At 39.7% G+C, this 18199-nt stretch overlaps 1 protein-coding gene across 1 annotated transcript in view; it reads right to left on the reverse strand.

Moving 5' to 3' along the window:
• LOC140737498 (sialidase-2-like) overlaps positions 1-15898 on the reverse strand; it is a 28302-nt gene extending 12404 nt beyond the window's left edge. The window contains exons 1-3 of the mRNA XM_073063955.1: positions 15856-15898; positions 14603-14671; positions 452-649 (exon numbers count right to left, since the gene is read on the reverse strand). Coding sequence (XP_072920056.1) covers positions 452-649 — 198 coding nt within the window. The 5' untranslated portion in view covers positions 14603-14671; positions 15856-15898. The remainder of the gene's footprint in view (positions 1-451; positions 650-14602; positions 14672-15855) is intronic.
• Positions 15899-18199: the final 2301 nt, after the last annotated feature.

Consider the following 18199-nt stretch of genomic DNA (forward strand, 5'->3'; position numbering starts at 1 on the left):
ACACTAAGTGCGAGTTAATGCTAACTGGGAAAAGCTGAGATTTTTTTCTTAGTATTGTAGTGCCAGCAGCTTCCAAGTCCAAAGCTGAGAGGAAGGAAGCTGCCTTCTGCAAGTGGACAAAAGACAGGGCGAATGAATTCAATTGTAGAAGGTTTATCACTCCCAAAATAAGGAAAAGTACATTCCTCTGCATATCCTCTGCAGTGAGGACAATTCACAAGCTATGTTTAAGATTGACATGTGGTACATATCAAAACTTTACAAAGAAAGTAATTTTGAGTGAGTTGCAGAGTAATTCACACAGTCACTGTAACCGAATCAACATACACACAATGCTGGATGAAACCATACTGGGATCAACAAGTGGCTCAGTTTGGTTGTATTTTTAAACATAGTCACATTTGCTTCATCAGTATTTGCTTACTTGCTCAGATTTCTACTTCTAGTTTACCTGAAAATCTTTTGAACATTGATGATATTTGCCTCGTCGCAGGTACAACAGGTCGGCACTTTCATCTTTGAGGCCGCGTCTGCTCTCCGCAAAGGCCAGAAGTATGCTTGAGTCTGGAATGTGGAGCAGTGCAGGAATTCGAAATCCATCCTGTTTCTTGAACAGATCGGTTTTGTGCAAAGAATCTGAAGAAGCCATCTTGGTAGAAAAGTAGAACATTTTGTAGTTATATAAAAGATACCAAATTCTCTGCTGAAGGAGAAAGTTCCTCAAAATTACATCTGAATCTTGGTTTAAAACTGTACACATTGAATAAGTGAGGAGCCCAGGCATTTGGCCTCTCTAGATCATAGCAGCGCTATTAGGAGCAATTCAGCTTGTCCCTGCCCTGCCCTCCTCCACACACTAAGGAATTCTTCCCTTTCAGTTATTGAATAGTTTGAATTTTCCTTGTCTTTTCTTTTTCAATATTTTTATTAATTTCTACATAGAAGAATACAGAGTTCAAGAAAATACATATTATAGAACAAAAGAAAGATATAACAATACCAAATACATTATATTTGAATCACATTGATGAACTCCTTACCCTATATTCATGTAGGTTAGAGTAATTCATATGTTGAGATATGAGGAGATTTGCTAAGGCTACGGGGGAGACTTTAAACTAGAATGGTTGGGGGGTGGGTATCAAATTGAAGAGACTAGGAGAGAGGAGGTTAATTCACAAATAGAGAAAGCTAGGAGACAGTGTGTGAGGGAGGATAGACAGGTGATAGAGAAGGGGAGCGCTCAGACCAAAGATGTAGGGGAGAAGGAAGAAAAAGATAAGTTGTTTGCACCCTTAGGGATAAACAGAGAGTAAGAGGTGGAGAGTTTCTTAAATGCATTTATTTTAATGCTAGGAGCATTGTAAGGAAGGTGGATGAGCTTAGAGCATGGATTGGTACCTGGAAATATGTTGTAGCTATTAGTGAAACATGGTTGCAGGAGGGGTGTGATTGACAACTAAATATTCCTGGATTTCGTTGCTTCAGCTGTGATAGAATTGGAGGGGCAAGAGTGGGAGGTGTTGCATTGCTTGTTAGAGAAAATATTACAGTGGTTCTTTAGCAGGATAGATTAGAGGGCTTGTCTAGGGAGCCCATTTGGGTGGAATTGAGGAATGGGAAAGGTGTAGTAAAACTTATAGGGGTGTATTATAGACTACCTAGTGTGGAGCGAGAATTGGAGGAGCAAATTTATAAGGAGATAGCAGATATTTGTAGAAAGCACAAGGTTGTGATTGTGGGAGATTATAATTTTCCACACATAGACTGGGAAGCCCATTCTGTAAAAGGGCTCGATGGTTTAGAGTTTGTAAAATGTGTGCGGGATAGTTTTTTGCAGCAATACATAGAGGTACCAACTAGAGATGGGGCAGTGTTAGATCTTCTGTTAGAGAATGAGATAGGCCAGGTGACGGAGGTATGTGTTGGGGAGCACTTCGGGTCCAGTGATCACAATGCCATTAGTTTCAATATAATTATGGAGAAGGATAGGACTGGACCCAGGGCTGAGATTTTTGATTGGAGAAAGGTTAACTTTGAGGAGATGTGAAAGGATTTAGAAGGAGTGGATTGGGACGTTCTTTTATGGGAAGGATGTAATAGAGAAATGGAGGTCATTTAAAGGTGAAATTTTGAGGGTATAGAATCTTTATGTTTCTGTTAGGTTGAAAGGAAAGGTGCGAATGGGTAACTATGATGTTGTTGGGATAACGGAGACATGGCTGCAGGGAGATCAGACCTGGGAAATGAATGTACAAGGGTATACGTGCTATCGTAGGGACAGAAATGTGGGCAGAGGGGGTGGGGTGGCCCTGTTGGTGAGGAATGAGATTCAGTCCTTTGCAAGGGGGGACATAGGGTCAGGAGAAGTAGAGTCTATGTGGATAGAACTGAGGAACAGTAAGGACAAAAGGACCCAAATGGGTGTTGTCTACAGGCCACCAAACAGTAGCATGGATATTGGGTGCAAGTTGAATAGGGAGTTAACATTGGCATGTGGCAAAGGTAATGTCGCAGTAGTTATGGGGGATTTCAACATGCAGGTGAACTGGGAGAATCAGGTTGGTGCTGGACCACAGGATAGGGAGTTTGTAGAGTGCCTACGGGATGCATTCTTGGAACAACTTGTACGAGAGCTGACCAGGGACAAGACTATTCTGGATTTAGTGTTATGTAATGAACAGGATTTGATAAGCGACCTCGCAGTAAAGGAGCCATTAGAAGGTAGTGATCACAATATGATAAGCTTTTATCTGCAATTTGAGAAGGATAAGGGCAGCTCGGAGGTGTCAGTGTTGCAGATGAACAGGGGAAACTATGGAGCCATGAGGGAAGAGCTGGCCAAAGTTGACTGGACGGATAGCCTAGCAGAAAAGACAGTGGAACAGCAATGGCAGGTATTCTTGGGAATAATGCACAAGGTGCAAAATCAGTTCATCCCCCAGAGAAGGAAGGATTCAAAGGGGGGAAAGGGGCCACAGTGGTTGACAAAGGAAGTCAGAGACTGCATAGCATTAAAAAAAAGGAAATATGACAGAGCTAAGGTGAGTGGGAGGACAGATGATTGGGGAGTTTTTAAGGAACAACAGAACTTAACTAAAAAGACAATACGGGGAGAAAAAATGAGGTACGAACGCAAGCTAGCCAGGGATATAAAGGAAGATAGCAAAAGCTTTTTTAGGTATTTGAAGAGAAAGAAGATAGTTAAGAACAATGTTGGGCCCTTGAAGAATGAATTGGGTGAAATTGTTATGGGAAACAGAGAAATGGCAGAAGAATTTAATGAGTACTTTAGATCTGTTTTCACTAAGGAAGACACAAGCAATCTCCTAGATGTATGGATGGGCCAAGGACATAGGGTAACAGAGGAAATGAAACAGATTGACATTCGGAAGGAAACGGTGATGAGAAGACTGATGGGACTGAAGGCTGACAAATCCCCAGGTCCAGATGGTCTGCACCCTAGGATACTAAAGGAGGTGGCCCTGGAAATTGCGGATGCATTAGTAAGCATTTTCCAATGTTCCTTAGATTCAGGATCAGTTCCTGAGGATTGGAGAATGGCTAATGTTATCCCACTTTTTAAGAAAGGAGGGAGGGAGAAAACAGAGAACTATCGACCTGTCAGCCTGACATCGGTGGTGGGAAAGATGCTAGAGTCCATTATTAAGGATGAAATAGTGGCATATCTAGATAGCAGTGATAGGATTGGGCCGAGTCAGCATGGATTTACCAAGGGTAAATCATGCTTGACTAATCTGTTGGAGTTTTTCGAGGATGTAACCAGGAAGTTAGACGGGGGAGATCCAGTGGATGTAGTGTACCTTGATTTTCAGAAGGCATTTGATAAGGTCCCACATAGAAGATTGGTGGGTAAAATCAAAGCTCAGGGCATCGGGGGGAAGGCATTGACATGGATAGAAAACTGGTTGGCAGATAGAAAGCAAAGGGTAGCGGTGAATGGGTGTTTCTCGGAATGGCAGGTGGTGACTAGTGGGGTGCCACAGGGCTCGGTATTGGGACCACAGCTGTTTACCATTTACGTTAACGATTTGGATGAAGGCATAGAAAATAACATCAGCAAATTTGCTGATGATACTAAGCTGGGTGGCAGTGTGACATGTGATGAGGATGTTAGGAGAATTCAGGGTGACTTGGATAGGCTGGGTGAGTGGGCAGATGGCGTTTAATGTGAATAAGTGTGAGGTCATCCACTTTGGGAGTAAGAACAGGAAGGCAGATTATTATCTGAACGGTATAGAGTTGGGTAAGGGAGTAAATCAAAGAGATCTCGGAGTCCTTGTTCATCAGTCACTGAAGGTGAATGAGCAAGTGCAGCAGGCAGTGAAGAAGGCTAATGGAATGTTGGCCTTTATTACAAAGGGAATTGAGTACAAGAGCAAGGAAATCCTCTTGCATTTGTACAGGGCCCTGGTGAGACCACACCTGGAGTATTGTGTACAGTTTTGGTCTCCAGGGTTAAGGAAGGACATCCTGGCTGTAGAGGAAGTGCAGCGTAGATTTACGAGGTTAATTCCTGGGATGTCTGGACTGTCTTATGCAGAGAGGTTAGAGAGACTGGGCTTGTACACGCTGGAATTAAGGAGATTGCGAGGGGATCTGATTGAAACATATAAGATTATTAAGGGATTGGACAAGATAGAGGCAGGAAATATGTTCCAGATGCTGGGAGAGTCCAGTACCAGAGGGCATGGTTTGAGAATAAGGGGTAGGTCATTTAGGACAGAGTTAAGGAAAAACTTCTTCTTCCAGAGAGTTGTGGGGGTCTGGAATGCACTGCCTCGGAAGGTAGTGGAGGCCAATTCTCTGGATGCTTTCAAGAAGGAGCTAGATAGGTATCTTATGGATAGGGGAATCAAGGGATATGGGGACAAGGCAGGAACCGGGTATTGATAGGAATTGATCAGCCATGATCTCAAAATGGTGGTGCAGGCTCGAAGGGCCGAATGGTCTACTTCTGCACCTATTGTCTATTGTCTATTGTTAAAAGTTTGAGAGAGTCATGGTTTTCAAGGGATATTGGAAACTTGGTTTGGAAAACGAGAGAGATCTGCAATAAATATAGGCAGTATGGAGTAAATGAGGTGCTCAAGGGATATCAAGAATTTAAGAAGAATCTTAGGAAAGAAATCAGAAAAACTAAAAGAAGATATGAGGTTGCATTGGCAAGTACGGTGAAAATAAATCTTATTTTCTACAGTTATATTAATAGTAACAGGATAGTGAGGGATAAAATTGGTCACTTAGAGAATCAGAGTGGACAGCTATGTGTGGAGCCAAAAGAGATGGGGGAGATTTTGAACAATTTCTTTTCTTCGGTATTCACTAAGGAGAAGGATATTGAATTGTGTAAGGCAAGGCAAATAATTAGGGTAGTTATGGAAACTATGATGATTAAAGAAGAGGAAGTACTAGAGCTTTTCAAGAATATAAAAGTGGATAAGTCTCTGGGTCCTGACAGGATATTCCATAGGACCTTGAGGGAAGTTAATGTAGAAATAGCAGAGGCTCTGACAGAAATATTTCAAATGTCATTAGAGACAGGGATGGTGCCGGAGGATTGACGTATTGCTCATGTGGTGCCATTGTTTAAAAAGGGTTCTAAGAGTAAACCTAGCAATTATCAGCCTGTAAGTTTGCGTCAGTAGTGGGTAAATTAATGGAAAGTATTCTTAGAGATGGTATGTATAATTATCTGGATAGACAGGGTCTGATTAGGAACAGTCAACATGGATTTGTGCGTGGTAGGTCATGTTTGACAAATCATATTGAATTTTTTGAAGAGGTTACTAGGAAAGTTGATGAGGGTAAAGCAGTGGATATTTTCTATATGAACTTCAGTAAGGCCTTTGACAAGGTTCCACATAGAAGGTTAGTTAAGAGGGTCAGTGGGAGACGCTCATGGAGTGAGTACTGTTTCAGATCCGCTCCATAACCTTTACTTTTTTTAACCTTTGATCACCCTTATTCAACTTATTGTTACCTACACCAAAAGACTTTTGCTACTTTCTCGGGCTTATTGTTAAGATTTTATTGTGAATTTTGGAAGATATGCAAACAGAAATGGCCCTTAGATCCAAAGGACGAGAACCGGGGCAAAACCCGAACGGTAATGGAAAGAAGCCAGCTCAACCGCAACGCACTGAGTTAACTTATGAACTGCTTATGGAGCTTTTGGATAAAAAATTTGAGGAACAACATCAGGCTTTTCAACGAGATATAAAGGTTTTTCAAGATTATATGGTTAAGACGGATTCAGTAATTAACCAGCAGCAAGCGCTTATCACATTGCTGCAAGAAGAAGCTCGGAAACGAGATTTGACAATTGAAAAATTGCAACAGGATTTAATTTCGACTATTAAACTGGTGGAGACACTTAAAGCCAAGAGTGTCGATTTGGAGAATCGGTCCAGAAGACAGAATCTACGCATACTTGGTCTCCCAGGCGGCATAGAACAAGGCGATCCTTTGAAATACTTTGCTCAATTTCTAAAAGATGCGTTTCTGTCGGTTTTTCCAGTAAACCCTCCGCTACTTGACCGAGCACATAGAATTTGGAGTCGATCACCGACGGTTTCAGATAAGCCCCCGGTGGTAATCGTCCGATTTCATTACGTACACAATAAAGAACAACTCATTCGTGAAGCTCGAAGGGCTGGGATGATTAAATTTCGTGATTATTGTTTTCGTTTGGTGCAAGATTTCAGCCCAGAAGTTATGAAAAAAAGGCTGCTTTTTAAACCTCTGATGTCTGAATGTTATGAGAAAAATCTAAAACCTGCGCTCTTATACCCTGCGAAGCTCAGGATCTCCCCCCCCCCCCCCCCCGAATGCTCCACGTAAAGTATTTTTGTCTACCTTTGAAGCGAAAAAGTATTTGGAGGAGAACTTCCCTACTGATACAGTTACTACTCTCCATTAAATGAGTGATTCTGATCGTGAAAGATGGTTTTCGATTTCTTAAACCAGGGTTAGTCTCTGGTTATTGGTGTAGGTTTATCCTATACTTCATATTTAAGTTAAAGTGTGTTTTCGTTATATTAATCGCTCTGTCTTATACACTTTAACTACTATACTATATTTTTGTCTATTATTGTTGTTCCCTTGAAGGTATATTTTTAACCTTTCGAAGTGAATTTTTTGTTTAATATCAAGATAATGGTTTTTTGCAAAGTATTGGTTTAGTTTAAGATGGCGTTATTGTTTCTTTTTTCGTCTTCTTCCTATAATGCATCGCTTATCATAGTTTAAATACTTCTTGATTTGTTTGGGTTATAACCCGATTTATAAACTTTTAGTGATTATATTCCCTTTTTCTTTACAACTCAGCATATTAAGAATCGCAGTTCTTAGTACTGCGATCATAATTCTTAAAAGTTCGGGTGGTTTTTTTTAATATATATCCGTTAAACACGGAGTGGTCTGCCGCTGATATGGGGGTAGAGTTAGTTTCACTTTTTCTTTTTTCGAGCCATATTTTGGCTTTTTTTCTTTTTCATACGGGGGTGGGGGTTGGTCTGTTTTCTTTTTTAATTTTTCTCTTATCAATTTGTTTTAGTTTTTTTACTTGGGCTGTTCTTGAACTACAAATATGTCTACGATGTCGTCACTTCCGGGTCCGCTCTTTATTTTTGTCCCTCTTCCGGATGCATGAGTTTATAACATGGTTAACCCTTTATATACCAAAGGGATGACTTTAGAAACATGGTTCAAACCATTAACTTTGTGTCTTGGAATACTAATGGATTAAACCATCCGATTAAACGAAAGAAGATTTTCAAAGTATTCCAAAGACTTAATGCTCATATTATTTTTGTACAAGAAACTCATGTGAGGAAGGAGGACAAATATCGCTTTTTTAGGTCTTGGCGGGGTCAACAGTATCATTCGAATTCGAATGCCAAAGTTAAGGGAGTTTCAATTTTTATTGACTCCTCTATTGCATTTGTTCAACATGATATCCTTTCGGATCCGAATGGTAGATTTTTGTTAATTACGGGTTTACTCGGTAATAAAAAGGTTGCTATGGTTAATGTTTATGCCCCGAATGTGGATTGTCCTGACTTTTTTAAGTCCTTATTTACTTCTTTACCTAATTTAAATGAATATAAGTTAATAATGGGTGGTGACTTTAATTGTTGTTTAATTCCTTTGATGGACAAATCTACACCTATTCAGACTCTACCCAATAAGTCAGCCACTTGTATTAACTCCTTTTTGACTGATAATGGAGTTTTTGATATTTGGAGATTTCGTCATCCTAATGACAAAGAGTTTTCTTTTTTCTCACATGTTTATCACTCCTATTCGAGAATTGATTATTTTTTTATTGACTCTTGTTTTATTCCATCGGTAATTGGTTGTAATTATGATATTATAGCTATTTCTGACCATGCTCCATTAAAACTTTCTATTAATTTTACGGATACAGCTTTAAGTGCTAGACAATGGTGATTTGACTCTACCTTATTGCAAGAACCGGACTTTATTAAATTTATGAAGGAACAGATCGATTTCTTCTTTTCAACTAATTCCACGGAGGATATCTCATGCGGAACACTTTGGGACACTTTTAAAGCGTATATACATGGACAGATTATCTCGTATTCTGCTGGTCTGAGAAAACGCATTAAGAAGGAAACTCTTTTACTGGTTGATAAAATTAAAGAGATTGACAAGAAATATTTGACTACTCCTAGCATGGAACTTTATAAACAAAGGGTTGAACTTCAAATGGAACATAGTTTATTACTTACATCTCCGATTGAAAATCAATTAATGAAAACCAGATCTGATTTCTATATACATAGTGATAAATCGGGAAAACTGTTAGCTAGTCAGCTGAAGAATGTTTCAGTTAAACGCCAAATTACTAAGGTTCGACAGCAGAATGGGGATTTGACAGTTAACCATGATGACATAAATAAGTCTTTTCAAGACTTTTATACCTCCCTGTATAAATCTGAATTCCCTCAGGATCATAATACCATGTGTGATTTTCTCGGGAAATTGAATTTTTCAAAGCTATCATCTGATGATCTTTCAGTAATAGATACTCCGTTTACGGATGCGGAAATTAAAGGGGTTATTTCCTCAATGAATTCTGGGAAAGCACCAGGTCCAGATGGGTATACAGTAGAATTTTTTAAATGTTTTTCTGATACTCTATCTCCTTGGCTATGCAAGGTTTTTGAAGAAGCAATTAGATTGGGGAAGTTGCCACAATCTTTTTATAGAGCTTCCATTTCTTTAATACTGAAGAAAGATAAAGACCCTACTGATTGTGCATCCTACAGACCAATATCTTTATTGAATGTGGATTCTAAGATTTTTTCCAAGTTGCTGGCTTCTAGGCTGGAGAAGGTATTACCCCAAATTATTTCAGAAGACCAAACCGGTTTTATTAAAAATCGCTATTCTTTTTTCAATGTTAGGAGATTATTGAATATTGTTTATACTCCTTCACATAATACTTCAGAATGTGTTATTTCATTAGATGCAGAAAAAGCATTTGATAGAGTTGAATGGCCTTACTTATTTTATGTGCTGGAGAAGTTTAATTTCAGTCCGACCTTCATTTCTTGGATTAAACTGATATATCAAACTCCAGTAGCCTCGGTGTTTACTAATAATCAAAGATCTCCATTTTTTCGTTTATTTCGGGACACTAGACAAGGTTGTCCTCTTAGTCCATTACTATTTAACATCGCTTTAGAACCTTTGGCAATTGCCATCAGAGAATCACAGGATATTTTGGGTATTAATCGTGGAACAGATATTCATAAGGTATCTTTATATGCAGACGATTTATTATTATTCATCTCTAATCCTGAGAAATCTATTCCAGCAGTCTTATCATTGTTGGCTCAATTTAGTGAGTTTTCTGGGTATAAGTTAAATCTTAATAAGAGTGAATTGTTTCCTTTGAATAGACAGGTCCCAAATTATGGTATTTTACCTTTTAAATTAGTTAATGATTCTTTTACTTATTTAGGGATTAAAATTACCAAAAACCATAAAGAATTATTTCGGTTTAATTTTTTACCCTTAATTGATCAGATTAAAGATTTGTTTACTAAGTGGTCACCATTATCTTTATCTCTGATAGGTAGGATTAATGCTATTAAGATGGTTATTTTACCTAAATTTTTATATGTTTTTCAAGCGGTACCAATTTTTATTCCGAAATCCTTTTTTACTAATGTTGATTCAAAAATTTCTTCATATATATGGCAGAATAAAAATCCCAGGTTAGGTAAAATATACTTACAGAAGACAAAGAAGGATGGTGGGTTGGCATTACCCAATTTCAGATTTTATTATTGGGCAGTTAATATTAGATATTTGATATGTTGGTTGAAAGAATGGGATGGTCCTTTTGGCCCTCATTGGGTGAGTTTGGAAACCAAATCGGTTTCTGCTTATGCTCTGGGTTCTATCTTAGGGACATCTCTCCCTTTTGCTCTTTCTAAATTGCCGAAGCGAATCGACAACCCGATAGTTAAATATACCTTACGTATATGGTTTCAATTTCGGAAATTTTTCGGGTTGACTCAATTCGTGTTAAATAGTCCTATTGTATCTAATTGTTTTTTCCACCCCTCAATTATAGATCAAGCTTTTTTGGCTTGGAAAACTAAGGGATTATTAAGATTTTCCGACTTATTTTTGGACAACTGTTTTATGTCCTTTGAGCAATTAGCTAATAAATATAATTTGCCTAGATTTCATTTTTTTAGATACTTACAGGTTAGGCATTTTTTAAGTACGGTACTTCCTTCGTTCCCAAATTCTCTGTCTTCAGATACTTTGGAAAGTTTGTTTGAATTAAACCCTTTTCAAAAAGGGCTTATATCAAAACTTTATAATATAATTATGAAGATACGTTCAGTGCCCTTTGATAAGACCAAAAATGATTGGGAAAGAGAACTTAATCTTATTATTCCTATTGAGAATTGGGATAGAATTCTTAAATTAGTTAATACATCATCTATATGTGCCAAACATTCATTAATACAATTTAAGGTTGTACATAGGGCCCATATGTCCAAGGATAAATTAGCTCATTTTTATTCTCATATAAACCCTATTTGTGACAGATGTCAATTAGAAATCGCTTCTTTAACTCATATGTTTTGGTCATGTCCACTTTTGAAAAAATATTTTTGATATTATTTCGGCGGTACTGAACATTGATTTACAACCCCATCCTATTACTGCAATTTTTGGTTTACCGATGATGGACTTACTTCACTTATCTCCTTCCGCCTGTCGAATGATTTGCTTTTCTCACTTTGATGGCTAGAAGATCTATTTTGTTGAATTGGAAGGAAATTAATCCTCCCACGGTATTTCATTGGCTTTCTCAAACTATGTTATGTCTAAATTTAGAAAAAATTAGAAGTGCTGTATTTGATACTTCTATTAAATTTGAAAAGATATGGAGACCATTTATTCAATATTTTCATATGATGTAATGGCCCTGTGCCAGGCTTATCGGTTTTTTTCAGTTTTAATCGTATGTATGTTGAGAGGATCGGAGTTGACGTCATTGATGTTTATGTATGCTTGTGAGATACTATGAACAGCCCTTTTTTTTTCTCTTTTTTTAAAAGTTTTTTTTAGGTTTTTTTTCTTCTTTGTTGTTTTTTTCTTTTTCTTGATACTAGATTAGTAGATTAGCTAACTTTCTTAGATAGATTTATTATTTTTTTTCTCTTTTTTATACTATATATTATGGAATATCTAAACTTACCTTGTTCATATATATACTATATGGTTTATGTTTTGGGAAACTTACTTATGCTGTATTCATTGCTTATGTATTTCTTTATGTATAATGGGAGTCTATATATTTGTAATCCCTTACCATTATTTGAATTGTATCTCATTCATAATATTTTAAATATTAATAAAAAGATTGAAAGAGAGAGGAAAAAAAAGGTTAGTTAAGAAGGTTCAATCATTGGGTATTAATATTGAAGTAGTAAAATGGATTCAACAGTGGCTGGATGGGAGATGCCAGAGAGTAGTGGTGGATAACTGTCAGGTTGGAGGCTGGTGACTAGTGGTGTGCCTCAGGGATCTGTACTGGGTCCAATGTTGTAAATCATATAGATTAATGATCTGGATGATGGGGTGGTAAATTGGACTATTAAATATGCAGATGATACTAAGATAGGTGGCATTGTGGATAATGAAGTAGATTTTCAAAGCTTGCAGAGAGATTTAAGCCAGTTAGAAGAGTGGGCTGAAAGATGGCAGATGGAGTTTAATGCTGATAAGTGTGAGGTGCTATTTTTTGGTAGGACTAATCCAAATAGGACATACATGGTAAATGGTAGGGCACTGAGGAATGCAGTAGAACAGAGTGATCTAGGAATAATGGTGCATAGTTCCCTGAAGGTGGAATCTCATGTGGATAGCGTGGTGAAGAAAGCTTTTGGTATGCTGGCCTTTATAAATCAGAGCATTGAGTATAGGAGTTGGGATATAATGTTAAAATTGTACAAAGCATTGGTGAGGCCAGATTTGGAGTATTGTGTACAGTTCTGGTCACCAAATTACAGGACAGATGTCAATAAAATAGAGAGAGTACAGAGGAGATTTACTAGAATGTTACCTGGGTTTCAGCACCCAACTTACAGAGAAAGGTTGAACAAGTTAGGTCTTTATTCTTTGGAGCGTAGAAGGTTGAGGGGGGACTTGATAGAGGTATTTAAAATTATGAGGGGGATAGACAGAGTTGATGTGGATAGGCTTTTTCCACTGAGAATAGGGGAGATTCAAACAAGAGGACACGAGTTTAGAGCTAAGGGGCAAAAGTTTAGGGGTAACATGAGGGGGAACTTCTTTACTCAGAGAGTGGTAGCTGTGTGGAACGAGCTTCCAGTAGAAGTGGTAGAGGCAGGTTCAATATTGTCATTTAAAAAAAACATTGGATAGTTATATGTACAGGAAAGGAATGGAGGGTTATGGGCTGAGTGCAGGTCAATGGGACTTGGTGAGAGTATGCGTTCAGCATGGACTGCAAGGGCCGAGATGGCCTGTTTCCGTGCTGTAATTGTTAAATGGTTAATTTTATAGGAAACAGGCCATCTCGGCCCTTATAGTCCATGCTGAACGCTTCTATATATACACACACACACACACATATACATACATACGTATATATAATCTATACCCACTATCAAAAAGGAAGCTATTTGGTAAAGAAAAAAAGGAAAAAGAAACCTTATCAGATAGTGAAATATGCTATTAATCAGAATCTGTACTTCAACAGGAAATCTAAGATATTGAAAATAATTCAAAAACGGTCCCTGCAAATTTTGAAAATTGTGGCTAGATTCAGAAATTGAACAATGAATCTTTTCTAAATTTAAGCATGCCATAACCTCCCGTAACCACTGAGTGTGATTAGGTGGAGCAGCGTCCTTCCATTTCAGCAAGAGCACCCTTCCAGCCATAAGAGAGATAAAAGCCAGAATGTACAAGTCAGATGTCTTCAAAATGATATCTTTCCCTCCAACAATACCAAATAAGGCAGTCAAAGGATTAGGCTTAAAAATTACTTTAAAAAATGCACACAAAGTTTGGAGTACTTCCTTCCAATATTTTTCAAGACCTGGACATGTCCAAAAAACATATGGATGAATGAAGCTTCTCCATTGTTACATCTATCACAGTAGGGAGATATATCCATATAAAAATGAGATAGCTTATCCTGGGTCATATAAGCCCTATGAACTACTTTAAATAGTAGGAGGGAATGATGGACACATAACGCAGGTATAAGAGCTCGGCACTTTCATCGTTGGGGCCACTTCTGCTCTCTAAAAAAGGCCAGAAGTATGTTTGAGTCTGGAATGTGGAGCAGTGCAGGAATTCGAAATCCATCCTGCTTCTTCAACAGATCGCTTTTACACAAAGAATCTGAACAAGCCATCTTGGTAGAAAAGCAGAACATTTTGTAGTTATATAAAAGGTACCAACTTCTCTGCGGAAGGAGAAAGTTCCTCAAAATTACTTCTGAATCTTGGTTTAAAACTGTACACATTGAATAAGTGAGGAGCCCAGGCATTTGGCCTCTCTAGATCATAGCAGCGCTATTAAGAGCAATTCAGCTTGTCCCTGCCCTGCCCTCCTCCACACACTAAGGAATTCTTCCCATTTAGTTCTTGAATAGTTTGAATTTTCCTTGTCTTTTTCCATGACCAAAGTGACTATGTCAAATCTGACCAGAGGATATGAGCTTTTAATCTTTTCTCTGAAAGAGCCAATTGTAATGAAGAGTATTGATTTAATGTCAAACCAATAAATAACTTCTATTGGATCAACACTGAGTTTTTTGTTTAATGATTAGCAGTCATCGTATTAGTTTGTGCATTCATATTTCTAAATAAGAGGCTGTGGTTTGAAGGTTGAAACCTCTGAGGGAATGCTACAGTGTCGGAGGTGCTCTCTCCTTGCTTGCTGATCTGCTGAATATTAATGTCTTAGGAGATGACAATAAAGATGATGCAGAATCTTCCACATTCTTAATAATAATGACCCAGACTCTGGTCATCTTCAAATGACTCACCCTCTTCAATGTCACCCTCGGCAGAACTGCAAGAGGCTTATCAAGGAGGTCTGGGAAAAGCAAGGGCAGCTGTACGTGTAACGAAAAAACAAATTAGTAGCAGCATCAAACCAGCTGGCCTATTTTGTGTTGTCAGGGGGTATCTATACTGATGTTAGGACAACCTTCCCCTCCCAGAAATTCTCCTGTTGAATCTGCTTTGGAATACCTGTATTGCTACTGAATGCTTTTTAAGTAAGGTGACTAAAACTGTTTGCATGCATGGCCTCATCCTGTACAACTATGAAAAATAAACAACCTGCTTTTTGAACCACAATCCCTTTATGACATCGGCCAAAATATAATTTGCCGTCTGAGCTACCTTTTGGACTTTCCTGTTAGCTTTTTGTGATGAATGTTCTGAAACCCCCAGGCTCTCTCAACTTCACTCATCTGCAATCCCTCTGCATTTCCATAATAATCCATCCTCTGATTGTTCACACTTTCCACATTTATCCACGCCACCTCTTTTCTCCCAGCCACTCAATCTAACCTTTTGCAGATCCACAAAGTCCTCATCACCAAATGGCGTCTCCACTTATTTCCAGGTCATTGGCAAGCTTGGAACTTCACATTTTGTTCCAACCTCCAGGTCATTAATCTAAATACTGTAGTAATCAACTGAGGGGAAGGAAGCGATCCCAGGGGTACTCAATTGGCTCGGTCCTTCCAGCCTGTGCTATCCACACTAACACACTTCCTCCAGTAACTTGGGGCTTACCTACTGTATATATAACTTTATATAAACCAGTAAGACCTTGGCATCGCATCAGATACACAACATTCACCAAAAATCCCGATGCCTCTTGTCCAGTCTGCCAGTTCCTCTTCAGTGCTTCTCCCATTCACAGGCACCCTTCCTTCCGAACGAACGGAAGTGAAGGATCACTGGCAGTTGAAACAATTGTTTGGGATTTGTGCAGAAAGTAGAGTTAGGAAGAGGGAAAGTGACAGGAAGTGCCCAGGATATTGGGATGGGAGAACAGACTGGTGCCGCTTTGTGTTCTGAGAGACGAGGGTCACTAAGGCTGAGCCGGAGAACCGCTGGTCGAGGACACCTCAGAAGCGGCGGGGCGTCCACTGACAGAGACGAGGATGGGACAAGGTATTCGACCCCTCGGTTCACCGGCCAGCTCCGGATTCGCTCTCACTGTCTCCGGAGGGAACAGGAGGAGTTGCACGATTCACCCCATCTCTGACCGTCAGACACTTACCCCGGGTCGGTAACTGTCTCCGGGTCCAAAACGCTGCCGCCCGTTTCAGCTGCTGAGAAATACAGTTACCACCAGAGCAAATTCCCTCTCATTAAATAGTGAGAACACCGCCCCCTCGCCCCCACCGTCACCGCCCCGGATCCAAGTTGTCCGACTGTTTCTGCCAACAGCACTCCTCTGCGATACCGAACTGTTTGCTAGAAATTCATTGAACTGTAAATTCCGAGAAGACGCATTGGTAAGACAGAGATGCAGCTGTTTATCTAAAATTATCTAAAAAATGCAAGATTCGTTTCCTCCTTTGGGCTGCCGCCTTCATCGCAAATAATTAACGTTACAACACACACATAAAACGCGGGAGAACCCAGCAGGTCAGGCAGCATCCACAGAGGGAAACAGTCAATGTTTCAGGCCGAGACCCTTCATCAGAATCGAAAAGGAAGAGTGTAGACTTCCGAAAATAAAACAAAAAGAGGTGCTCTCTCCGGTCCTGTTCACCCTGTACACATCAGACTTCCAATATAACTCAGAGTCCTGCCATGTGCAGAATTTCGCTAATGACACGGCCATAGTGGGGTGTGTCAGGAATGGACAGGAGGAGGAGTATAGGAAACTGATACAGGACTTTGTGATATGGTGCAACTCAAACTACCTGCGTCTCAATATCACCAAGACCAAGGAGATGGTGGTGGACTTTAGGAGATCTAGGCCTCATATGGAGCCAGTGATCATTAATGGAGAATGTGTGGAGCAGGTTAAGACCTACAAGTATCTGGGAGTACAGTTAGAGGAGAAGCTAGACTGGACTGCCAACACAGATGCCTTGTGCAGGAAGGCACAGAGTCGACTGTACTTCCTAAGAAGGTTGGCGTCATTCAATGTCTGTAGTGAGATGCTGAAGATGTTCTATAGGTCAGTTGTGGAGAGCGCCCTCTTCTTTGTGGTGGCGTGTTGGGGAGGAAGCATTAAGAAGAGGGACGCCTCACGTCTTAATAAGCTGGTAAGGAAGGCGGGCTCTGTCGTGGGCAAAGTACTGGAGAGTTTAACATCGGTAGCTGAGCGAAGGGCGCTAAGTAGGCTACGGTCAATTATGGATAACTCTGAACATCCTCTACATAGCACCATCCAGAGACAGAGAAGCAGTTTCAGCGACAGGTTACTATTGAAGCAATGCTCCTCAGACAGGATGAAGAGGTCAATACTCCCCAATGCCATTAGGCTTTACAATTCTACCGCCAGGACTTAAGAACTTTTTAAAAGCTATTATTAATGCTTTTTGAGATAGTGATTTAGATGCATATCATATTTTTTACTGAGTTAAGTATTGTATGTAATTAGTTTTGCTACAACAAGTGTATGGGACATTGGAAAAAAGTTGAATTTCCCCATGGGGATGAATAAAGTATCTATCTATCTATCTATCTATCTATCTATCTTATGTTTCAGAAAAACCACAACACATTTTACTGAACACTCAAGTGCTAAAACCCTTTACGTAATTACTACATAACGTCAGACCAGCCGTGTAAACTGATCCTCAACCCAACGTCAGTGGTGTGAATTCCATACGTTTCCACCAGTTACGTTACCCCACCCCAGAATTCACTAAGACCGGCATTCTGAGCCTGTCCAGAGCTCAGACCAGGACCCCTGTTTCCCTTGGAAATGGCATTCACGATACATTGGAGGACCTTCTCACAGTGTGCTTGATGGAGATGTCAACCGCATACTGATGCTCCATGATAGTGGTGGTAGCGACCTTGTTCTTGGCCTTGAACTGGGCGACTAACTCTGCCACCTAACAGCTCCTTCCATCCTCGTTTGGATAAAACTTTCAACAGGAATATCCAGAGGGTATTGGCGAATACTGGGGTCTGTTTAAATCTTCAAAAACATCCTTGGGTACAAGTCCAGAATACATCAGGATTGGTCTGATAATAATGACATGGAGATTGGTTTATTCTGTCTCCAAGAAAAGGAAAGCCTTTTGTGCCTGGCAGAATTACATTGCAGCAAGGCCAAAAGAGAGGCATACTCCCGAGCCGAGGCAAACGTCCAACTCAGTGAAAGAGCTAAAGAACTCTTCATGGACTGGAAATCCAGAGCCTGGCAGATTCTGGTAATATGAGAGGCTTCGTCAGTGCCACCAAATCAGACTGCCGTCCAAGTTACTGCAGATTAAATCCCCTGCAGAAAGGATGGGAAGAAATTGCTAAAGGATCGGCAGGATATCAACAATCGATGGAGAGGGCACTTTCAGGAACTGTGGCTGCACTGCTGAACCAAGGGTTACTAACCAAGTCCATCAGAGACCCGTGGAGAAGATACGGGGGAACCTCCCAGT

This window comes from Hemitrygon akajei, chromosome 2, assembly GCF_048418815.1.
Source record: "Hemitrygon akajei chromosome 2, sHemAka1.3, whole genome shotgun sequence".
In the NCBI taxonomy this organism is placed as follows: domain Eukaryota; kingdom Metazoa; phylum Chordata; class Chondrichthyes; order Myliobatiformes; family Dasyatidae; genus Hemitrygon; species Hemitrygon akajei.